This window comes from Clavelina lepadiformis, chromosome 1 (assembly GCF_947623445.1).
Source record: "Clavelina lepadiformis chromosome 1, kaClaLepa1.1, whole genome shotgun sequence".
Lineage (NCBI taxonomy): Eukaryota > Metazoa > Chordata > Ascidiacea > Aplousobranchia > Clavelinidae > Clavelina > Clavelina lepadiformis.
In genome coordinates this window covers 13,683,433-13,709,509 of record NC_135240.1, presented here as the reverse complement: position 1 = coordinate 13,709,509, position 26,077 = coordinate 13,683,433, and the positions used below count along the sequence as shown (strand labels likewise).

Genomic DNA, 26,077 nt, shown 5'->3' with positions numbered 1-26,077 from the left:
TGGCTGTAGATTTTTGCCCGTATGCAGAATTTTTGATAATTATTTATTTTGAAGAAATTTTACTGGCGTTGTGTTGTTTAATTTGACATTGCCGCAGGTACTGCACAAAAGCAATACAATCTCCAACACAAACTCTATGACAAATTTACATTCTATTTTATAGATTTTCTTGCGTTTTTTAAATTTTGTCAACTCTCTTTGCACTTCTGTCGCCAGCAGAGTGTATCTGTAATCCATGTAGAGCTATTTCTCAAGTAAAAATTACAGTTATGCCTATATACCTCGATCAACTAAAACAAAGCTTTGTGGAATATTCTGAGTTAATTGTTATTTAACTAGGTTACTATTCTCTTGACATATCTCCTCGATTCTACTAATTTCTGCGGATTAACAATTTTATTGACTTAACACATTAAAAGATTAAACTAAAGAACTCTAACGGTGACGTCGGTAAAGAAAATTATGACGTTGTACACTGTCGAGCTGTGTATGACTCCTTTGAACACAATGCTTCCTACTTTATTAGCATTGCCTTTACGAGTATACGTACTGGCTCTGCAAGCAACTTTAAATCCGGGTAAAACGAGAACTCTATACTTGATTATAATCATTATTAAGAAACTGAATTAAATTTCTACTGAAGTCTCGAAGTGCATGAATCTTTCCTCAGTATGAAAAATGTACTTTTTTGAAAACTTTACATTTGTCTTCAACAGAAAAAATGTTTTTCTGATGAAATATTTACAACATACACTATGCAGGGTTCTCGGGCGGGAGAACACAAATTACGATTTCAGATCTGTAGTTTTTTTGGCTTCTTTTCAGATGAAATAAATAAATAAGCAACTCTGTTTGTTGACGGCTGTGATTAGTACTAAATTCTTGATATAAGCACCTGTACAAGCTCAGAATTCTAAGTTTAAGGTGCACATGACTGCAGTGGAAATGAAGTCCGAAATAAAACTGTTGATCTCAGAGCGCAAATTAGTAAATAAACTTCTTGCATTTATTTTATTTCATGTTTTTATAATATTTTTCATCAATAATATAGTGAGTCTGGTGAGAAATAGGCTGTATGTCAAAAATAAATACAGAATTCGTATTAGATAAACATGATGAATAACATGTACTATATGTTAGTTAGTCAAATAACATGAGTGGTCATGGAGATTTTTTGGTTTTAAAGTACAAGACGTTTAGCATAGATTAATATTGTTATACTAACATTGTATTATACTGTCTTGTAGTAAAGCACAAAATATGTTATGTGATTTAAGTAATTTAGAAATCAAATAGTTTAGGCATCTTCAGCCGCAAAAACCGCATCCACAAATGGACCTCCAACCATAATTTGTGCCGTGATTCCTGATCGGTCTTCACATACCTCTGGGTTATATCCATAAAGTAAACCTGCAACAAGAAGCAAAAGTCAAGCAAAAGATATTTTTGCTGCAGATAACCAGAAAAACATATTAAAAATCTTTTTAATTCCACGAGTTTGCCTGGTAATACTAAATATTTTACCTATTTCATTGCTTGGCCACTGCATTTCATCTTGAACAAAGTAAGCGGTTGAAGGAAGTGCACCTGGCATACCCTCGGATGATTTCCTTGTCATTCCCCACACGTCCTGAAATAAATGAAATAAGTAGATTACAGTAGAGAAAAAAACATAAGCGACTCATCAAATTTATCTGTCAATTTAAATTCAATTCTCACTTTTGGAGTCTATATTATTATTGTTTCTTTACATGTATAAACTTTATTACAAAAAGCTGATTTGAAGAAATAGGATAAACAGTCTCTTGATAGTGGATATTAACGTTGGCTAGATAAACTCAGTAATGTTATGCCTGCTAGAACCACGCTGAGGCACTTTCTTCATTTCACTTGTTTGTGCTTCTCATATTCATATTTTAAGAACATAAGCCTACTTTTTGGCAGATAAATCATTCACAAAAGTCTACATTTTGAAATAGATGATTCACAAAAAAAAACTTGAAAGGGGTACTTATTCATCGGGTCATATACAGATAAAAAGGATAGAAAACAGCAAAATTTCTACAGGCCCATAAAAGTTTTCAAGTTTTCAGTTTTCCATTTTCAATTTTGAAATCAGCGCCATAGACAACTGCATGTGACCTTATGCGCTATGCCAAACAGCAAACGCTGCCATCTTTTACAAATATTTTGAAATTCATTTTTCCAACAAAAGTTAACCGGTTATTTGTGTAGTATGGTATGATACCATAATCTTTATCCTCGGACTTGGGAAAGTCTTTGCACGACTTAAACTCGGCGATGATTCCTCATCGCTCGAGCCACTGTTACTGATTGAGCCTTTGTGGAAGTTGCAATTGGCACACATATTTTATTATTGGATTTTTTGTTTTGTCGGAATTTGGATCTGTTCACCAGAACCATTCAGGAGAAATCATCGCTATTGCCCAGCTCAGGGGCACACTTTCAAAGCTTTTTTTCATTTTAGATAGCCTATTGAAAGAATTTGTTGGTTATTAAAAAAGATTTATGTTTGCAAGCGGGAACTGTTGAGGCATAAATTATTATTTTGAAGAATATAATCAAAAGTTAAAATTTTATGTAACTTGCGTATAACTATTTATCAAACAGCAAATTTTACTTAGGAAAAGTAAGATGCCAATACTCCAATACAGATTAGTTGGTGATTGTAAAGGAACCGATAAAATGACAAATACTTATAGCCCTACGTCATAAATAAGTCCTCCTGTGCATCCAGCTCCAGAATCAACAGCGATGACGTAGTCTCCATATTCCGGCTTGGCGTTCCAGGTACCATTTGTTGGTTTGGTCATATCCTGAAATTTATGCAGTGATCACTTTTGAAACTTCTATTGACCAAGCTAAAACTGTTTTTTCTACTTCACAACTGCATGAAATGCCACAATACTTACTGCGTTTGTATCGTTGTATAGTTCTGAGAAAAGAACAGAAACGAGTCCGTTGATACCCCATTCTTCAACTTTGAGAGGAATGGCTGAAAGCACAAGATAGTAAAAGTAGAAATATTAACACATATGCAAGCTTGATTATCATTAACAACTTTTGGAAAATAATAAGATAAAACAAACTTATTAATCACCAGTGTTTACTGATGCATCTCTTGGAGCCTCTACGACCGCTCCAAACTCGAGGCTGATATTGTCTTCAGAGATGACACACGTGGTGCTGAAAGCAAATATGAAAGTTTTAGTTTAGTCCTGTAGTAGCATAAAATGTTCTTAAATATTTTACATATGTTAGTGGCTAGAAACAATATATATGAGTTACGTTTCATTTTCTTGAGTGAAGTAGAAGTTCATTCCAATTTCAGCCTTTCTTCTTTGCCACAATTTACTTTGACGCAAAACGTAAGTTGCATCAGCTGGCACCGAGTTCTTTTTGTCAAGTTTAGCATTCCAGAACTAATTCATATACAAACGCAACTCGTATAAGTATTTATATAAGTTAGTGTTGAACATGTAAATCGTTTATAATGAGATTGAATGTAAAACTTTGCTACTTACTTTCACGGCTAAAACTGGGCAGGGAAGCTGAACTTTTATGGAATAAGATCCTCTAGGAATTGTAATCGGTCTAAAGAAGTTATTTGTTAGCTTTCACTAAAATTCTGGCTTAAGTTTTAATTGTTTGTTTTTATTGAACTGTTTCATTAAAAATAAAGATACCTGAAAATTTTTGCAGCTCCACCGAATATTCCCTGGCTACCTTGCCAGATGGCAATGAGCTTAATTCCGGAACCATCAGTGCGAGCTCTGTATAATACCGATAAAACAATTACTTTGAGGAAACATGGTTTTAAATTGATTCATAAAAACACACAAATGAGATTAGCAAAGTGTTTGATAGCGAAACATTTTCCATCTTTCCATTATTTCCATACTTTCCAATGTAAAACGAACCTTATTGTGGCTGATTCACCCAAGCCAGAGCTTCCAACTGGGGCAACGTCAAAATTGTAAAATTTCATACGATGCAATCCAGAAATGGTTGCACCCTCTTCTCCTAGTACAACAGTTGCACCTGCGAGTTTTATTGACAAATACTTTATTAAATATTACATATACTGAACATGCAATTACATCAGTTATGGTATGTATTCATACACGAACTAGCATTACACTTAAGCTGTTAGGTGAGCACTGTAGGTGTTGAACTTCTAAATTTTCTTACTCATTTCAGCTCCAGTGTCGTTTTTCACCATTACTTGGTAACTATCGGTTTCGTTGTCCATATCCCAAGTGAGTTGGATAGAGGTCTCGGTCACATCCATGATGTGGAGATTGCTTACAGGAGCAGCAACTGTAATGGTTAACATATACATAGTAACCGATCATTCGTTTTAATTGATAAATAATTATGTAATTAGTAGCTGTAAGAAAAGCTTTTCAGTATTTTTCCTACGCCTTTGGTTTGTTTCTTACCAGTTCTAAATTGGTATTCAAGAGGTAATATGTTTGCGATGTTAGTTCCATTCACATCGGCGGCAGATATAATGACTTGATAAAGAGTATTTGGAAGCAATGTGCCGAACTGGGTTTCGTTTCTATCTACAACTGTGTTTTGGTCATCACTGAGAAGTACCTGGTGAACAATATGGCATATATCGATAATTAATTAATGAGTATAAGATATAGGCTATACAGTAATATTTATAGAACATGTTTAAGTTGAAAACATTAGCGAGCTTGGACACTTAATAACTTACGTGGTATTTGACGGCACCGGAAATGGGGCTCCACTTCAGAGCAACGGAATTCGATGTAACTGATGCTTGGACATTTGCAGAAGTCGATTGAGCTCCCAGAAGTGTAAGGAGAAAGATTGACGAAATAATCGCAAAAATATTCATAATGCTGCAAGAATAATGGCGTACAATAATCGTATTGTTGAAATCCTTGAATTATTAATCATCGTACAGGTTTAAGTATATTAAAATTAAGATTAGCTACAAAAAACCTTACCTTTATTTCAAAAACAGGTTATTGATGAAAGAATGTACGTTTTGTAATAAACTGCAGAAATAAAAATACATTAAAATAAAATCATTAAAAGTTTGCAAAACCATTTTCACCAAATTGTGAATTCTTTAAATTGCTACTTGCTTCAGTTTATCACTGAGCCTTAGTCTTACTTCGCATTTGCCCCTCTTCTGTTGTAGTCTAACGTATACTCACTTAATAACTGTGCTGTCCACAAGCACAATTGAAACTGTCTGCGGAATTGGGAACATGTGGCCGCTTTTATACATTTAACCTGGCCAAGTTAAACCATAATTTGTATGTAATTATATGTCAAAAGCAAAAAGTGGATTATACTTTTAAATATTTAATCATGATTAAATATGAACTTTTAAATTATTTGACGCGGAAAACTGACGCAATGTTATGCCTAATAGCAGACACAAAAACGAAATATTGACAAGACTACAAATTATTTCGCAATTAAGGTAAATAATGTCTGTAGATTAATTTCAGGTTGGGCAGTACTTGTTTTATACTATTAGAACTTTAATTGTACATTGTTACGTGTTTTATTTCAAGAAACGAAAATCCACATCATCATAATGACAAAAGATTTAGATTATGCGTAACATATAAATCAATTTTGTTATAAAATATACACCAACAGCTACAAAATACATGATCGAAAACGAAGCAGAATAAGTGGAAATGGCTATTCAAATGTTTGGTTTTCACCAAGCTACCTGTATATCTTACAAAACTGTATGTAATACCTTTGGTGTGTCTATAGAACATATTATAACTAAAGCGTTCATAGGAAAAGTTCACAATAACTTCTTAGTCGCAGGTGCCACTGTTACACTGCGATAAATTTTTGATAACTTTCGACTGCATATATCTTAAACGTTTACGATTTTTATGTTCTATCCCATGCAGTTGGAATATGTGGTTTGGGAGAATCTACTACAATAAGGTTCGTTTTCACCTTTTTACCCTTGACTAGTCTTTAAGAGGGACCTGAGAATGAATGAAGTTGTCAGTGTCTTTCAAACCGTTCTGACGACATAGAGCAGGGGTGTCAAACTCAATCGCACCAGGGGCCAAAACTCAAACCTTTTTTAACGCCGCGGGCCGTAAGGATAAAACTTGATTGAACGTTTCGTGACACGAGTACATGAATTGGAACAGTCAGCGAAACAACACCAAATTTTTGTTTTTTTTTGACGGTTTTGGCTGGGAATAAATCGATATATTCTATCGTATGATGAGGCAACTGTTGTGCTGCTGTATTGTGCGATTTGTTATAATCTTGTTTCTTGCTTGAAAAAACTAAGTTATACTGCACAATGATCTCGCGAGCCGGAAATAGTTCAATGTATAAAATAGCATTGCGGGCCAAGTTTTATTGTAAAGCGGGCCGGATGTGGCCCGCGGGCCGGGAGTTTGACACCTATGACATAGAGAGAAGGCCTTACATTAATTGTGAAACCGGTTCATTTCTTAATGTTACCGTATCAATTATTTCTTATACTTCCTTAATTGTCTTCTTTTACCGGGTAGGGTTTCTTGTACAATGGCTTTTGAAAGAAAGTCGTGCGCTTGGTAAAGTGTCCAAACCATGCCATTATTTTTCTTTTGACTGTTTCGAGGAAATTTGCGCAGAAATTTGCAATCTTCGTTTGCGAGGTCCACAAGGTACTTCATGGTATTCGATACATACTCATTTGTTTGGTGTTTCTTTTGAACTATTTACGGCGAAGTTTTCGAAGTGACTTAAATCAAAATGCTTGCAAAATAATGCAAAATATGGCATGTCAGCAAATAATTACCCCTGGTGTCGCATTCGTTTGGGAACATGGTTCTATTCTTCAGCCTGTTTTATGCTATTTATAATCATAAATTCACGACTACTGTATTCTTTGATTTGACGTCAAAACCTTTTTTGGTTTGCTACTCACTTTAAGGCATGTATTTTACAACAAAAAAAGGTGGATGGACTCTTCAATAGCTTGTCTCCTACCATGTCGTGACGTTGAGGCTTGAGTGTCTCAATAAACAGTCGAGATAAACTGAAGGACACTTTGTTTTCAAAGGTATATCCCATACTATTTCACGTCGAAAGTAAGAGATCAGACTAAAACTGATCTAAAACAACATTTATGAATACCTTCAAGAATGTCAGTCCCACAGCATCTTTTTTCGGGCAGTTTAACAAGGATCGCCTTCGAGGTTAAGCAGAGAAGCTCGTTCACCAAGTATAAAGGACATTATATTGTACAAGCAGCTCGTAATCGGAAACCCTCCAATGCGATCGCTACGAGTTTGGGGGGGAGGGCGACTAAGGAACAGTTGGCAATACCGTGAAGTATAGTTGAGTCTAAACTTGAGGGCACACAATGCGGCTTTCTTCCCGGCCGGAGCACAACGGATCAAATTGTCAATCTCAAGAAAATTTTCCATAAGTCTTGGAAATACGCAGAAGATGTTTACGTCTACTTCGTTTACCTCAAAAAGGCATATATTATCGAGTTTCTCGACATAAGCTTTGGAAAGTATATTGCAGGAGTGCGGTATCAATATAGCTTACTAATGGAAATTAAATCACTTTACATTTGCCCTAAAGTTTGTGTGACAAACAGGATCACATGGACTTAGTGTATATGCTTTATTAAGCTGAAATTACACTATACCCTGTGAACACATCGTGCTCTTATTAAAACTCATAACCCATATGCGTAAAATACAATATTAACTAATTAACGATTAACATTAAAAAATATTAACGATTAATTTCATTAAACCGCACTGCACTATAACCTTATTATCAAGTAATAACAGACTAAGAAAATAAACAGGACAAGATAGAAACTAATCGAAAAAATCGAAGCTGTTCCAAGTGGATGTTGGTGTGCTACCAAGGGCGTGTGCTTTATTTCTATACTCTTCGTATTTTATATGAACTAGAAAAGCAGGCACATCAGCCATGGTTAAGAGTGTGTCATGGTTGTAAAAAGTAAGATCAGTCATTTACTGTTTGCAATAACTTCCAGGATAAAAATATACATAGAAAACTAAGATAGGTTACTTTGTCTCTCAATAAACCCTGTTCAGTGCTCACTGGAAGCGTGCAGAGAAACACTGATCGAGCAGGTAGAGAAGGGAAGGCCAAAAATTAAATTGGGCACCCGAGTGTGGCCAAGTGTAAGCATCAACGTTCGGTTGTCATGAAGCCAGAGCATACAAAGATGGTAAAGCTTACTATTTTAACTCAGTTTTCTTTCCATTTCTCACATATTGTCATGAATCTTAAATAATAACTAAAAGAGTGCGCTCACGGGTGCAGGTTTAAACAAAGGGGTTTTCAAGGATTCATGGTTAAAAGTTAAAAGGTAGCACTGCAATACGTAGCCTAGATCTTTAAATGTTGAGCACCTACTGTACTTTGTCCAATTGAGAAGTACCAACGACGATGGTATGGTCACGAATCCAGAATGCTTAGGAAAGAATTTCAAATCAAGCCGTGCTTGGTACACCGTAAGGTAAAAGATCAAAGTGTTCAACAGGAACTCTGGTGTTACATCTACAGTAACAACACTGACGCGAAAGAGTAAGACAGAACAATAAAGGCTAGTTTAACAAGTCACGATAGCAGGGTATTACGATCTTTATCCTTGGATTGAGAAAAAGTCATTCTAGGACTTGAGCTCGGGGATGATTTTTCACTGCTCGATCCCTAGTTATCGAACAATGGTCTTTCCCCAAGTTCCGACAGACACACACTTTTTATTTATTTTATTTTTGAATTTTTGTTATTTTTCCTGAATCTGGAAATGTTCACCGAACCACTGAACAGAAGCAACCGTTGGAGAATGTTACAAGATTTCAAGGATGTTACAACGTTAGCGCAACTGGAAAATCGAGTCCGACTCCCCTATATCTACGAGCCGGGCATGCTATACCCATTACGCCACCACCAAGCCGACAAGTAATCAATTTAAACTGCGAAAAAGATACTGAACGCTTAACTAAGGAACCAGGTAACTAACTTTACACCGGTGTTTAAGGATGAGGTCCTATTAAGACATAAAACTAAGATCTCCACGATTTTGTTGGACGTCCAACGTAGGGCTTTAAAAAACATGTTTAGACCAATCAGAAGGCAGCATGGTTGGTGTTGCTTTCTAGCCTGGGACTTACCCTAGCAGTTGGCGTGCTTCAATGTCCCAGGTCGCGTGCAGAATTTGGCTAAAAATTAGCATGAAAGTAGCTAAAATTGTTTTTTTAGGCCAAAAATTCTAGTGTTTATTTTGCGCCTCTTTTAAACGTTTTTAAAAACGCTTAACGTGATGGCGTATTATGGAATGCTAGTCCAAAGCATACTAAATTGACATGTAAAATTTCAGAGAGCCTCATATTGGAATTTTCGAGTAATCGGTCTTTTAGTAGAATTACTGTATAATAAAACAAACAAAGATTTTATGGCAGTTTTTGGTGTTTGACGCCTCCTTAACGGATTCATTACTGTTTTTCTCAAGAACTATGCAACAATATGCAATAACAAAGACTAAAACATGAAAGAACGATAACTCTATATACGCATGTAGTCAACGATCTTGTTTGTATAATCAACGCAAGAACTGATTTAGCTTACCAGAAACTTTTTAAACTAATCACTGAATTAAAAATACGAGCAAACCAACAAATAATATCTGGAACGCCAAGTCAGAATACGGAAACCACGTCATCGCTGTTTATTCTGGAGCAGGATGCACTGCATGGAAGGCTCATTTGTGAAGTAGTTTGTAATTTTACATATTAGCTTCGTATACACGGTTAAGGCTACTTAATATATACAGTAACACGTTTTGTTCTGCACTTTTCCGTTATCAATAGGGACGAGCCAACCTTTCTGTCAGAGTCTACTCAACTATTTATGCAAAGATCGAAATACGACATATATACAGTATAAATTATGGTTGGTGATCGATTTATCGAAGCGGGTTTTGCGGCTGATGATATCTAATTTGCTAAATATTTTATTTACAGCTTATTGTTTTGCAAAACCTTATGTAATGAACTTTAGCATTATCAATTCTCTTTGCTAATTGTCTCATAACCATATGGCGATAGATATAGCTCGATAGCATTTAGTATAGCTAACTGAACAATAAACCAATTAATTTGAAACTAAAACATACGGGACTTGCATTTCAACTTCATGTAAAATAACCAGTTATGTGGGAGATTTTACAATCATAGCTATCTATATTTTCTGACTACCCTTGGCAATCCATGTATATGTCCATTGTCTATATTGCTTTTCGATTCAAGAGCGCATAACTTTGTAATATTTTTTTCTTTTGAAAACGAAACAAAAAACAAATTACAAAAGCACAAAACACTACGGCGCGTGAAATGAGCTTTGAAGGTGCTTGCACGTCAACAAATTTTGAGACAACGAAACTGACAACGGATATAACAGATATGTAAAAAAACGAGAAAACCAGTTCCACGTTTATAAATTAATAAGAGCGAAACGTCAGCAACAAAGAAAATTAGATTTAAAACATGAACCACAGTACACCGAAAAGCAATAACTTAAATTTCGGAACAACAATCGCTAATAGCCACTAACTTCTTGGGTAGGATTGAATGTCATAGAAGTGAAATTGTTACCCAGGGATCGGGTTGAATCAATCCGCCGCGGCCGGGTTCGACGGCAATGATTCTGGTAAAGCAAAACAAGATCGTCGGCGTTGGCATTCTTGCAATGTTTTCGGGAGAGTGTCCCTGCATCTGAACTGCTTCGGCCACGGCCCATGTCACTGGACTTTGTTTTTGATCCTTGTGGTAACGCGTTGTTGCAGTTGTTAAGAGAAGTGTTTGATGAAGACGCAGATGATGACGTCAGAGCTGCGCTTGTGTCGCTTGTTGAAGTTGAACTTAAATCAAAATTGGTAAACACATTGTCTACACTTAAAGCTTTTCGACGCGATAAGTTTGCAGACGGGGAAGGGTTGTTGTTCGCTCCGGAGCATCCATTTGTCACCGCGTTTCTTCGTCTTCTTTCCTGGGTGTAAACGGGTTTAATGGGTTTTTCTTCGACCTCATCATCTTCATCTATGTCTTCTGGAATGCGAGAGATAAATCGTGTTCCATCAACACGCTCTTCATTGCTGTTTGAGTCGCTGAAGTGAAATTCTTTCGCATTAGAAACAAGAGTTGTTGGTAGTACAGGAGCACTTGTTTGTCTTCTTAGGCTACTTGTAAGATTTGAAACAAAGGCGCCATTAAGACTCCCGTTAACTGATATGTTCTTTAGCGCTTCCGAAGCGCACGTACATGCAGCTGAATTTAAGACGGGGATTTTATCTTGAATTCTACCAGAGAATTTTCGACGATGACTGCTGGAGGGCGACCTAGGGCTACGCCTAGAAAACTCCCTCCACACAGCTTCGAAAACATCCGTCGCATCAGTTATTGACTCTCGTACCGATATCTCGCGGAACAAGTGGCAACCCAAATCCTGCGCAAGTGCTTTTCCTTCTTCCACGGTCACCATGCGCTCCTGTTCAGCAAGGTCGGATTTGTTTCCAACAAGAATCCAGCACGGAGTAAAGTTTAATCGCATTCTTGAATGTGTGTAGCTGGCAATGAACTTTAACCTTGTCAGTTCGTCAAAGCTGTATTTGTCTGTGACGTCATAAACAAAAATAAAGCTTTCTCCCCATTTGCATTTGTCTTCCAACATCAACGAATTTTCGTCCTTGAATCAAAGGAGTTTATTAATAAACATTTCTTGGCTTAAATAGCTAGTTAATGGAATATGTTGATCATCATTAATTTCCAAAATACAATAAGCTATGTTACAGTACAATGCTGTACTACAGTGCATTACGTTGCGAAAATTGTTTGTGCATCTAGTGCCAGTTCACTGGAATACTGTTGTAACAACACCAATAACACTAATACTTTCACTAATAATTAATAATTACACTGGAAATATAATTGCTACTAAAGTACGTTGCACTTTAAGGAAGTCAAGATTTAATTCCGACAACTTAAAAATGTCAGTATTGTTTTGGGAAGCCAAACAAAGGCCGTGACATACTTTTCGAACAAAAACACCTTTTGCAAATTGCTGCATACAAATTGGCTTGTTGAAGATGAAAATAGAAATTAAAAACTATCTGGCGCCAACTATTGCGACTCTTTGCAAGAACGGAATCCCATGTAGGAGACAACTTTTATGAACAAATAATGTCAAAGGTCATTTACCTGACCAGCAGTGTCCATAATTTCAAAGTTGACCAACTGATCATCAACAACACTTGTATGACGATAAATGGTTTCTGCAAGAAAGGGGCGACATTTAGAAATAGGTGGATAATACTAATAGGGTATGATTTACTGGAGGGTCAACAAAGCGTAAACTATAACAGCACCGCCGACTTTTAAACGACCGAGCAACCTTTAAAGAATTTGACCTTTTTTGAGTAGCAGTTCAATTCCTATAAGATCCACTGCTGTTAGAATATGACAAACTATTTCCTTAACACACTGTTTGACCATGGATTCACACGGATGTATTTTATATATAGCAAGCTAATAAAGTAACCTTGTGGCTCATACTCCTATGTTAATTGCTTTTTATGACCCGAACATATTGGAAACTACTGTAGATAGTGTCGTAAATATGCCAGCCCGACTTTTTTACACAAACAACAACTTGCTTCGCGTCTTATACTAACAATTTAACTGGAGCAGTCGTGTTGTGTTACAGTATTTGCAAAAATACTTCAATGTAACGGTTTCCAAAGACACTGTATATCAAATTAACCAAAAATTATATTTCCATTTGTAAACAAAAAACACTTACCTAAAGTTGGGTCGTAATCACCGATAAATCTTTTGGTAACGAAACGAACAGTCATTGCTGAAAAACACAAAGCAAAATGATACGTCATCATAGAATCTAAGGGATGGCACTTATCATTCCAAATGACTAACCAAGTTGAGTAAAGTATATTTTACTATAAACGTGTTAGATCTTTATCTGTACCGAGTAGGCCATGTATAATAATCCTTCTTTAATAGATGTTTATACAACTAAAATGACTTCCAACTCATTTGACAGTAAACAAGTGTCAAAAGGTTTGAGCTACTCGTTATTGCCATTCACCATAAGTTATCGAACAAACCGGTAAAAAATCCTATTAAAAACTTGATTAAGTTATAATGTGCATGGAGCGATTAACACACACTCAAACCAGATAGAAATTATGCATCAATAAATCTGAACTATGCCCGCTATAGCTTGACATTTTCGGCGGCGCGCTTTGAATTCCAACTAATAGGGCAACCCTCGATTCAACCAGGACGAAAGACTCGTAATAACGCTTAAACGAAGCTTCTCATGATCTCCAATGCAACTCGGCTAGAGAAATTTAACCGGATTTTCTAAAATTCCACTGTTTTATTCAAATATGGAGAATCCAGTCTCTAATTCTTTGCACATAGAAAAATTACGGACACGATAATTTGTTTATAGTTTAATTAACATTCCTTGTTAGAAATTCTAGAGCAGGCGGATATTGGGCATAACATAAAAACGCCACACGATCACTGCCAAATTTTCTTTCAATGGCGTCATAAAACAGCCCTGTAAAGTGAAGTTATATACCTTTGTGGTTATCCACAAACGTTTTCAGGCAATAATTGGCATTTGACAGAATTAAAACTGTTTTTGAAATGAACCATACCATAATTACAGTGTCGATACCCGTTGATGTTCGTACTTCCAAAAACTATTTTGTGGTTGTAATATGGTTCCATTCTGACCTTAGATGAGGTCATAGAGAAAATCCAATCGCAGTCAATAAAAAACTCTGCGGAGAAGTTAGCCATTTCGAATCAAACATAAACCAAGACATAATACAAGAGCTCTCACATGACGATTACCAGAACAATGACATTTTGAAGTTATAATCGCAGATTCACTTGCCCTCAAATACTCTTTTGCTCTTGTTATTCTTGTTTATAGTTGACAGAACTCATAAGCGTTTGACGTCATGGGGAATAATGATACACACGAAATAATTAAATATTGACAGGGAAAACAGCAAGAACTGTTAATCCTGATTGTCGATTTTATTAAAAATGTTTGATGGAAATGGTTCTAATAGTCACAAATTACACTTTTTGCAAAACTATTTCCCCGTACGACGAAAACCTGCATGTGCAGCAAAACTGTCAAATTTTCTATATCTCAGTTATTTCCATTCACGGTCCTTCAGCTTATAAGAGGCCAATGTACGAACACAAATGAAAAAAATCCTAAAAGAAACAGTCGTTGCAAGCAGTGTTAACCCCTGCTGCACATAAAATTTTCAATGTCGAGTAACAGTTTAACACTTCAGCTTTGGAGTACCAAGTTGCAAAATTTAACGTTACATGATAGGATAATGACGTCAAAACTACACTGTAGTCCTACGTTTCAACCTGGATTATCGATTCTCAACTTAAAGTCCAAGTTCAACGACAACGCTTTGAAGTTTAACGACACCAGCAGTTCTTGCCAAACACCTAAATTTCAGGGAGTATTAGTAAAACTTATAGTTGGTGTTTTCGTGAAATCGATCAACAAGGTCAACGTTAACTTCAATAAATGGACCAATTTTGGAAATGAGGCAGCATGTACAAAACAGTTTTTCAACGCTTTGTGCAAAACAGTATCCGATTATATACGTATTGTGATGAAAAAATTGTGAACATTTTCTTGAAATTTAAATCGCCTTAAATTTATAATAATTAACTCGTTTCGAGAGATAAGCTTATTAGTAACTTGTTGTTTAACGTCCAAAATACAGCAGTTCGTTGCCTTCTAAATCTTTGGCCAGGGCAACAACTTTGTGAAGATGACTCCTACAGTATAACATAAAACAACAGCTGTCATAACAAATCTGCCAAGGTTGCAGGTTTTAAACCATGTTCCCGTCACAAAAAACAAAACTGGAAACAACAGCAGGATGTCAATCAACAAAATTTTTCCATTAATGACTGACAGGACTTATTTTTGTGGTTAAGGTATTTTTGTGATTTTTAACAGCTTGTAAGAGTCTGACTTAGCAAACGATTGACGTTGTGTCACCGTGCAAGGAACGGTCATTCAAAAACAGCCCGTATGAAAATTCCGTACTTGTTTGTCTATTTTCTATATTCTATATTGGGTGTTAAAAATGGGTTTACGTTGAAATTCCACGGAAAAAAAGATTAAAACAATGCAAATATATGAAAATGCATCTTCTTCTAAATTATCCACGTTTTCGACTCTTAAATGCTGTCAACAACGCCGCATGACGTAAAACTGCGGACATCATGACGAAGTATTCCCCTTATTTGGCGAGAGCGACAGCGACATTATTTTAAACGGAACTGGGTGAAACGACAAGTGCGGGGAAGTGAACGCAAACGAAATTGCGGAACGACAAGTGCAGATGGTGCAGAAACAAACTGAAATGTGTTATTTTAACTATGGCTTAAAATAATTTTCTTTCAGGCTAATACCACAACATTTTCAAAATGAGGCTACAATTTGTTGTTTGCCATTTGACCGTCGAACTCAATTCAATGAAAGCTTCTCAAAACTTCTGCTTTTTCCTAGACTTGTAAATCTCAGAAAACACAGATCTTATCTCCATTTCGGCACTTTGTTGATACTTGTAAAAGCACGATATTGCGTTTTATAATTTAAAATATTTTTAGAATACGTGATACATTGCATGAACGCCAATGGACTGAAAATTTTCCTGGATCACCAAGTAAAATCTGGGCGAAAAACTTGTCAAACTTTGTAAAAATAAAAAAGTTGATAATATATAAAGTACCAAAATAATGTTTTGTGTTATTAAAAGTAGACTGTTTGTCTTTGCGAAACAGATTTATCAATTAGTCTATATTGTAGTTAAAGAACAAGGATAAATCATTTTCAGCTTTTACAGTTGCAGTGGAAACAAATACTGTTATTCAGCTATTTATGTCGTCCAAATGACAAACACTACAGTCTCTTGGACGTTATATAGACCTATATGTAACTGTACTTTACTTTAGTCTATTGCAAGGAGCGTCAGCACCTCTCAACCATGCATAAAAAGATCAAAACCAACTTTCTTAGCAATGTTAAAGACGAACGAGAATTAGGTGTTTGTCTAATGCTTGTGCAGCAATTGTTTTAAGTTTCCACGCTTAAAGTTCTTTGAACATTTTGACATTTAAAAAACAGGTGTTTGAAAAATGCTTTGTAATTCAATATCTGTATTTATTTACGACTTGTAGCAGTGCAAAGTCGAAGTTAGGGAACCGCTTTGAAAGTTATAGGCCGTATTATGACGTTAAACTTAGTTATTTCGTAGTCTCAGATTTTAAAAATGATAAAATCGATCCAAGGAACACCGCTGTAACCCAACCCTATACCTATCAATTACTATGTTTATTCGTTTGACTTTTTCGGCCCAATCGCTCAAAGTCAAAATGGACATTTTACTCTTCAAACCGCATATCATTTAGGCCAGTTTATTTTACCAATTTAAAGTTCTCAGTTGTAACAATGTGCACGGGCAGAAAAAGGAGCGTAACGAGAAGGGTCCGTCCAGCAAATAATATATTGTGAGTCAGAGGTTCCAAGGTTGGTTACATACACCTATTCTCGCCAGCAATCTGGCCATTATTTGTCTGACGAGTACGTCGAGGAATGTTTACTAAACACGGCTCTTCTGTAATAACGGAGAAAATTATTTAAGTTGTGTGCAGAACGCCAACAAATGCCCTTTAATGTATACAACAGAATACATAATGGGGTACAAGCGCCCATAAGAATACGTCTAAACTGACAAACTACTGAAAAGAAGACAAGCTGGATCTCTTGGGTATCTTGTCGTCAGCAATAATCTTCTTTTTACGACTGTGGTCACTTATCAGAATAGAATGTGTTGTCTTTTCGCACGGTTATTACGGGGTGAGAACAACCATATGTATTAACAAATGTAGCCGCATGTCGTATGAAATGCGGCCGAACTATCGCCTGATATTACGAGTTTCTAGAGACGACAAGTTTGAGTAATTCGATCAACACCTGTGCCTTAGTTATGTGGGGTGTTTCAAACTAATAGTGTCATAAGATAAAAATCTTGCCAAGGCGGTAGTCGTGTTCTATTGGCAAAGGGGTAATAAATGCAATGTTTTGGCAAATTCTTGCGCCAGATAAAAACGTGAATCAAATGTCTGGCTAAGCTAATTTTGTGAAAGTCTGTATATGTGTCCAGTTTTTGTGTGGTATCTGTTTGTTCAATGGAACTGCAGACAGCCGGCATCCTGTTTTCTTTGATTGCCACAAGAAATATTCAAAGTTCATTCAGTTCGACACAATTGCAGGATTACTCCGTTCGAAACAATTCATGGATTTAAGATGATTCTTAGTCAGATGACCCATGAGTAAGGACAAAGCAACAACATACGCTTTAAGTTATCTTATAGTATAGCATTGCGTTTTAACAGACTCGTATCTGAAATGATTTAAAAAGAAGTTAAGCCAGAAATAGAGGAAAATATTTTCGAGGTCATACAAGTTCGAAATTTAAATAGAAATCATAAAAACAATCCTTCAACAAATTTCGGGCTTAGTTGCACCACACTTTCGTATATGACTCCAAAGCAGATGTCAGGTTTTAATAAGCTGTGTCCATCAGCATATGTCAGTAAATAAAATAGTTTTGAGAAAAGCTGTTCTATATAGTGCATGTTCGTGTAATGATGTAATTATTTGTATATTTACTGGTTATAGATAAATGCTCTTTACATTAAGGAGCTAACAAAGTTACCTTTGAACCCCTGATCTCTTCACTTTTATTTTAATGGACATATCTTCAGCTTTTTCTCTAATAATATACACAAGAAATACAAAAAAGTTTTAAGAATCTGTAAAATTAACCCGGATATTGTTGTTTTTTAGACAAGCCTTGCGCAGGCTTTCAGATGACGCGCACGCACAATAACTATTTTCGCTGAAATTGTATGAGCAACATATTTAGTTTACACACCTGGTGACACTGATAAGGTTTATTTACCACAAGTTAAACAGCCTCAAACTTGTCGCTGTATTAAAGTTCAAGACATCTTGACAATGCTTTGTAATCGTAGAATGCAAACTAAATAGACAAAATGCCATATGCTGAGACCTGTTTACAAAGCAATGGTCAAAGTTAATTAAAAGGAAACTGAACGCACCATAATAGTAACAAAATCCAACTGATGTGAATGCAATCGTCTTCGTCCATCGTCCATTATCGGGGTTGTGGTGAAAGGTGAGTGAATTGTCAGTAAACAACACACCTATCATCGCCGTGGAAACTAAACCTTGGGCGTACAACTGCATTATGACTCAGTTCGAACTAATGCAACACTTTTCAGTTAAGCAACGATGAAAACTACTTATCTACGAGTCGACAAACCAAGTCGGCCTCGGAAATTTGCAAAAACGTTTTTAGAAACAACATGAACTGAAAACTTTTGACAAAGCATATTCGCTGTTGATCAATCAATTAGTTTCGTGTCTATCTCTTACCACAAAAGATTTAGGGAAATTTTGAAATTTTATTTTCTGCCTCCGAGCTATTTGGTTGCAAAAACAGCTTCTTGTAAAAATTATTTAAAGAAAATTTCGATAATATTTGAGTAAACCGTTAAGATGAACATTGATATTGCGATGCGATAAAAAGGTATGCATTTCGTGATGAATGGTGGTCGGGCCGAAGGTTTGCAAACCCGATGTAGCAAATGCAAACGATGACTTTAGGAAAGGTGCACCACCACACATTGAAGCAACTTATTTTACTCGGCAGGTTAATACCAAACAACAAAAGATAAAAATTTTTGAGGATAAACGTGTTCATTAGAATTTAGCTATAGTACACTTTCTTCTGTACAGTATATATACGCCCTTCAACACGAAATCCAATAACACAAATCTTAGATGTTACGACAAGGCGCCCAAAAGGCGCCACCCGAAGCGCATTCAAACAGCGGAACAGGTTGGATTAGCTTCAAAACCTGAACCTTGAGGACACTTCTTACGATGAAGACTCTTGTTTGCTTCCAGTTGGTTGATACACTGTATTAAACGCGGTTTACGTTACAAGTTACTATGTTGTACTATCCTGTAATATGATTCCCTGATTAATATCACTCCAACGTCTTTGAAGTTTGCTGGTTATGTACTTGTTACAAGTTGAGGCCATGGATAGGTTTCATTATCGGCTTAGGTTTTGAAAAAATAATATAGATGTAGAGGTATAATATAGATATAGGTCCTTTTAAAGAAAGGAGTAGTAAAGCAATGTCACTCAGCATCGCTTGTTCATCTATACAGAACTTCTGAAGAATGACACGATTTTTAAAACCGCTCCATTACAACAGATTTCAAGCAAAAAATGTTGGTATTGTAATACCAGGAAAATGCAAGAAGAATAGTTCAACGAATGCGGTAACATTCACGTCAAACAAAGCATGTAATGGCATCGCTCTTCGTTCGAAGACGACGACAATAAGTAGCAAACCATAGCAACTAGACGTTATGAAGACAACGAACAAGAAATTCAACCCAAAACACGTGTCGGAAATTTTACCAACATACCAGAAATCAATTGACGACAGACCGTGTCAAGTAACTTCACGATTGTTTTATCAAACGACGTTATTTTCAACTGTGAGCTTCCGAACTTCATATGATAAATGTTTCTTTGTTAACATGAGATTTTGGCGGTCTTTTAGAGCTTGCAAAACCTAGCTCATTGCAATATATCGAAATTTTTTGTACCATTTTTCTGTACACGGTTAAAGTCACATGCGACTTTTTTCAACATTGCTTACAAATAATAAAAGGCCCTACGCGTTAAAAATACAATTATTACAAACAGAATAGAGAGCTTTATATCAATGACAATTTATTCGTTTTAATTGGCCATGGCACTTTTCGAATGCGGCTTTTAAGGTTCATAATTAAATAAAGTTAGTCACAAGTGGTCCTCTGGCTTAATAGCTTCCTCTTAATAGCACTTTCGCGGTCGTAATTTTCGTGCAACTTATATCGAGGCAAACCAAAATCATAAAATAAATATAAAACTCTTTACAAACTAATGGAGCACGGTTAAAACATTATGTGGTCTTAGATGGAGTTTTGTTGAAAAACGCGGAATATATCATCCACCCGAGCAAATCTTAAGTCATGCTAGCAAGTCGTTGTTTGTCCGTACCTACTACCCAAAATAAGCGCCTTAATTACCATTAACTCAAAAAGCGAGTGCTATAAAGCGCCCTAATCGATAGTTTCAATTCATGTCACCTTGATGTTAATACAGTCATGGAAATTTTATCGCTTATTCATTGTTTTCAACTGTTCATGTTGGTAACAGGTATGGTTTATACTTTATAGTTTGTACAGTATGACGTATGGTAATAACCGCGTATTAACCTCATAACATTTTCTCACTCACGACGGATTTTTCAAGTCTGTTTGTTCTTCAATGTTCCTACAAAAGTAGTGCTTTTGGTTTCAAGGTTTTGTTACAATCAAGTGCAAAGTTCTGTTCAAAATCAACATAAACCACAAACACAAGTTTTATGTCAAGTTTTTCCCCATTCACCCGTTTCTGTTACGTTTGCGCAGAACTTTTTCTTTGGACAACGATTTTCACCTAAATATGTCACAATGTGCAAATGACATGTTACTTTGAAGAGGCTGTACAATCTCAAGAATGTCGAATATTGAATATAATGGCACATGGCAGTAATGATCCAATAACCACAAAAACACCGGCTTTAAATTGTGCCTACTTACTGTTTATGATGTGAAACCACATGTTAAAAAATGTGGTTGGACCAAACATTCCATTTTGTCACGCACTGTAATTAGAACGGTAGACCTTTTCAGACGGCATTTTACGAAATAAATTTATATAATTGAAATTCTGGTTAGCATATCCAATTTATCCATACTGGAACTATACCAACCCATATACATACAAAAAACAATATTTCAAGCACTACGTCTAATTAAAATTTAAGTGTTTATAAAGCAACATAAAATTTATAAAAGCTGTGACCTCATACATGCATGGCCGAGTTAGAGAGTGCGTAAAAGAAAAACGATCGATTACAGGGAAACGGGATCACGAGTGTCAAAGAATCATTCGTCATATTACGTCTGACCTGACTTTTATACGCAAGATATTACTAATTTTACGGTGCATCTACTCTGACACAATTTTTTTATCCTAACATTGTTAAACCTAATCCCCTATATATTAAAAGTAATCGCCCAAGGAATTGTGTATATAGCATATTGTAGGCGACATGCTAATGGTTATTTGCCGTGAAAAGAAGTGTACTTTATACCACAAACATCGGATTTAAATGGAATTAAGAGCATTCCAGTACACAAAGCAGTCAAACAACTGTTTTACGAACAAATTTTTTGTAGACATGACTTCGTAAAAGTTATCTGTGGTTCTTCATGAAATGTTTCATTCATATTAGAAAACCTTATTTGTAAAACAATAAACGTATAAAAGTGATTTACTACTATCGTTATTTTTTATGAGATATCGCAATCTGCTTACCAGTTTTTCCGACACCACCAACTCCTAAGACGACGACACGAAGTGATCTTGGGTTAATACTAGTGACCGTTGATTGGCTGCGTCTGATCACATGATGTGGACGAGGAATGCTAGCAAAAGCGGAACTCATTGAACGTGTCCGAGAATTATTCATCTTTTTTTCAAATTGGAGATGTCAAGGAGACACCATCCAAATAAAAAATGAAATATTAACGTTCAGATTTTGTTTCGTCAGTTCGGTTAAAATTGACCCTCTTTGTATTTTTGTAGTCTCACTCCAATTTGTGCCACAGTTTAACTCAACAAGACTATTGCTTCACAACAAACGCTTGCCAAAACATTCTGTGGAAACTTCCTAATGACAGTTCAATTAATAATACTTCACCTGTGAAAGGCAAAAGGTTAACAACAGTTTTATTAGCAATGGCCTAAACAATGTCATAAGCAGAAAAAAGGCGATAAAACTGGCCATCAATTGATCGTTAATGTTGCTAGCAAATTATATTAAGCCTGTACAAATTATTTTCAGAAAACTGACATTTGTATTATTATGCCATCCGTTTAAGGTTTAGTTTCTTAACATACTGTATAATAGGCAATGCTGAGACTTCTAACGAGGCTTTTATAAACGCCTCATGATTTCACCTGCAAAACTCTATTTTGCTCAATCCCAAAACTCTATTCCTCTTTAAAGCACTTGTGAAAAGATTTAAAAGAGTTGGTTTAGCAAAGCACTTTTAAGTGCAAGAACCTTTAACGCTTTAAAACCAAATTGTGAGCGCCAACACACTTCCTCAATCCTTCCCCGTCTCTAATCAAGTGCTTGACGTGCTACCTTGGTCCTGGTAAATTGCCTTCTTACTTTTTTCTTTCGCTTCTTATCACGACTTCAATCGGTTACGACACGTCTGCAGCCTAAACAAGTTACTTGCTCTCTTCTTAAAGAAGGGTAACTCCACTGCGCCCAACACGTGCCTGGTTAAGAGTCCGTGACGTCAAATATAGTTCATATGCATCTACTTGATGACGCAACCATGCATCGGTTGATAACCTCTGTTTTTTTAAGCATGTCGTCATATTTGTGATAATATTTCAAAATATTTATGAATGAAATTGCGCGTAAAGGTTTACTTTCTCATAACGACGTGCAAACAAAAAAATTGCCATAAAGATCAAAAAAGATAACATTTAACTAAAATATTTATTGTCCACAAAAGCGACGACCTTATTATTAAATCAACTATTACGTTTGTGACATATGTGTGGTTTACGCATATTTCACGGTTCATTGTTTCACATGTGAGTTTTCTTACAAAGTTTTGATAGCTGAAATCTTCATATAAAAGCATCTTCGCCTGACTTTTGTTACTAAATCACTACTTAAATCAGTTATTGGTAATTACGGTTTTATAGTACTGTAGTACTCAAGTTGATATCAATTCATTTCATTGATATCATGATTAGGGCATGAGTTGTGTTTACGACAACCTTTAAATAAGACTTGAACGGGCAGTAAAAAAATCTACAAGAGCATGCTCGTTAAAAAGGGGAATTGACGGTCGTAAATATGTGAACAAGCTGCCTTATTATTACCGGGCCAACGAAAGGTTTACTATTTAAAAACACTTTTTTGACGTTGATTGACCGCTGAAGTGGACGTGGCAAGAATATTTCACATTACCGGAAAGATTTTGAAAATTCACAACGAATACAGTTCCTATAGTTGACGCAAAGTGGAAGCAATGTTGTGTAAATAGCGTCGGAACACAGACGATGACATGCGACGGCGGTTATGACCAGAAATTGATACTGTCTGCATTCAAAATGGGTATTAATAGAACAAATATACATGCTCTAAGGGAAACCGTTGTCCCATTTAAATCTATGTTATAACTTGAATGATGTTCACATGCCCTAACATGCGCTTATATTGCACTTCGACTGAACATGATGAAGTTTCTTGCAGTGTGCGGTTTAAGCATGTTTGTTGTAAGCAATAGCAACCCGTGTGATTATAACTGATAACAATTATTGCAACCAAATTATTGGCCTTTGTAGAAAGACTGTTGAAAACGTGTCATATGAAAGTTGAACGGATTTCGGATTTTATGGTCTGCTACAAGAACCGAATCCTTCTGAGCTTACTCTCTAATAGAATGCCTTAATCATTTCGCTTAATGGCCTCAGCAATTGTTTTACTATTATTATAGTATCAGCCTATAACGTTTACTCGCCATATACTATATCGTCAGTAATATCGTCAGTAATATCGTCAGTAATATCGTCAGTAATATCGTCAGTAATATCGTCAGTAATATCGTCAGTAATATCGTCAGTAATATCGTCAGTAATATCGTCAGTAATATCGTCAGTAATATCGCTTCACGAGATTCTCATATAAAGTTATAGCTGTGCTGTGCAGGCGTGAAGCGACGCTGAAATACTCTATTCTTGGGCTCGTAAAATGATACTTATCGCTAGTGTTAACCAACTAATAATAGTTTTTACGAGTTGAAACACAAGTTACCTGGCAACCGCAAATAAAAGTTGTTGCTCAACACATGGGACTCGTAAATATCTGCTTGAGCGTACAGCAAACGACATCGCAAGACGTAATTACACATGGTTTATAGGTGTATCAAAGAAAACGCAGGGAATGCGACTTTGAACCTGAAATTGACCTTTTGAATTATCCGCTCATACTCGTCGGCCAAGCTGTCAGGCGAGGCGCCAAATACATCGGGCTTGTAAAACGGAAAAAAAGAAAAAATTATCAAATAGGTCTGAACCTATGCAAAAATACTGTCATAATATATACGTCGCGTTTAACCAGTAAATGTTATTTACACATCCGATAAATTGAACAGACATCAACAAATTAAGTTTTCGCTCGTTTTAGAGGATCGATGATGAATTGCCTTTGTTACTCATATACATGCAATACTTGCTATACCCTTTTCACATGAGTAGGAAAACGTCAGATGCTTAGGTGAGTACAACGTACATTTTAGTCTAATTAATTGCTTATCAATTGCCATTGGCCGGTATTCTTTGATGAATAAGACAATCGTCATTTCTGGACTACATTAATTTTATATTCAGGTTGAATAAACACAAAGAGTTGAAAAATATTTTGCCTGCAATTATTGGTTCTGTGCTAAGGTCGTATACTTACATGAAGATCCGTTTATTTAAAGGTGAGTCACCCAAACGTACGGTTCACATCAATTTTGACACGAATGAAAATTAAACGCTAAAAATGCCGACAAGATTATGCCGCTTAGGGTCCCCATTGAGCTGTTTGTACAGACCCAAAACAGACAAACGTGTTATTGTTTTCATAGGATTTCCGCTTACCTGCTGCTCATGCGATATTTCTATGTGAAATCATTCGCACACTACCTGGTAAACATTGGATTTACGTAAGCCCGGATAAATCTTTTGTAAAAACAGTGTATCATACGTGTTACATAACAACTTAGTATAATAACACTTCATTTTAGTAAGGATTTTAACATTAGCTTTGGCATTATAACCCGCAGGAGCTTCCAATCTTGCCAAACGTTTAATTAAACTGCATAAACAACTCTTTTGTTAATGTGGGTATGTTGGGTGTGTGGGGTTAAATGTAGATATTTTTCAACCACAATATCCCATTCATCAGTTTATTCAATCATATTTCTATTGCGGCTGTTTAAAAATATAAGCTTTATGCACTAAATGTTACTTTAACTTAACAGCTCAAGATGATGTCAGCAGAAGGAGTACGATAGCAGCTAATTGCATTTTATTTGCAAGTGTACTAAAAAAAGGGGTTTGCAATTACGTATATAGCGGACGATTTTTACACCGTCGTTACTGTTTCCCCGGTTGTAGCACGAGACAAATGTCATCACATGAGACATGAAAGTAATTCACAAATACTTGCATTTTTGTAAAATTAAATTTTTCGTTTGAAACCTGTGCCAGCTGGAATATTTCTGCTCTTTTTTGTAGACAGACAAAACATTTTATAAAGCCAAATTACGCAAGAACAAGAAAAGTTTTATTCTCCGTGGAGACGATCAGAGAATGTGTTGAAAGACCTTATATCCTTTTGTTCTTTCTTATCCTTGCGTAACAGCCTTTTTGTGAGGATTAGTTTCCCTGCTGTGAAATTCCCATTGTTATTTTAGCCTTTTAGGAGGGTTGTTAGGGCTCAAATAATTTGATTAACAACAGCGAAAATTAAAACGTGTCCCCTGATAAAAAGGTTTACTTCAGGCTGCAAGTTCTCGTTCGAAATTACTTTATAATTTACGCTTCCCGGTGTTTCGCAAGACTGACAGATGAGGTAGATACTTCTGGAATAATACTTAACTTTTGTTCTGCCATTAAAGTATTGTCAGTCAACGGACAACTTGC

General features: G+C 35.9%; 2 protein-coding genes across 2 annotated transcripts; both read right to left on the bottom strand.

Moving 5' to 3' along the window:
* Positions 1-992: 992 nt before the first annotated feature.
* Positions 993-5,239, bottom strand: LOC143455290 (uncharacterized). The gene is made up of 14 exons (XM_076955077.1): positions 5,174-5,239; positions 5,004-5,054; positions 4,748-4,895; positions 4,464-4,623; positions 4,213-4,341; positions 3,942-4,062; positions 3,708-3,794; positions 3,546-3,615; positions 3,310-3,443; positions 3,122-3,207; positions 2,934-3,016; positions 2,730-2,837; positions 1,525-1,630; positions 993-1,410 (listed from the first exon to the last, which is right to left on the bottom strand). The coding sequence occupies exons 3-14, from the start codon at positions 4,889-4,891 to the stop codon at positions 1,298-1,300; spliced, it is 1,341 nt and encodes a 446-aa protein (XP_076811192.1). The 5' UTR covers positions 4,892-4,895; positions 5,004-5,054; positions 5,174-5,239; the 3' UTR covers positions 993-1,297.
* Positions 5,240-10,343: 5,104 nt separating this feature from the next.
* LOC143464466 (uncharacterized) lies at positions 10,344-22,054 on the bottom strand. The gene is made up of 4 exons (XM_076962248.1): positions 21,674-22,054; positions 12,883-12,939; positions 12,282-12,355; positions 10,344-11,769 (listed from the first exon to the last, which is right to left on the bottom strand). Exons 1-4 carry the CDS (start codon positions 21,825-21,827, stop codon positions 10,624-10,626), a joined length of 1,431 nt encoding a protein of 476 aa, XP_076818363.1. The 5' UTR covers positions 21,828-22,054; the 3' UTR covers positions 10,344-10,623.
* Between the last annotated feature and the right edge of the window lie 4,023 nt (positions 22,055-26,077).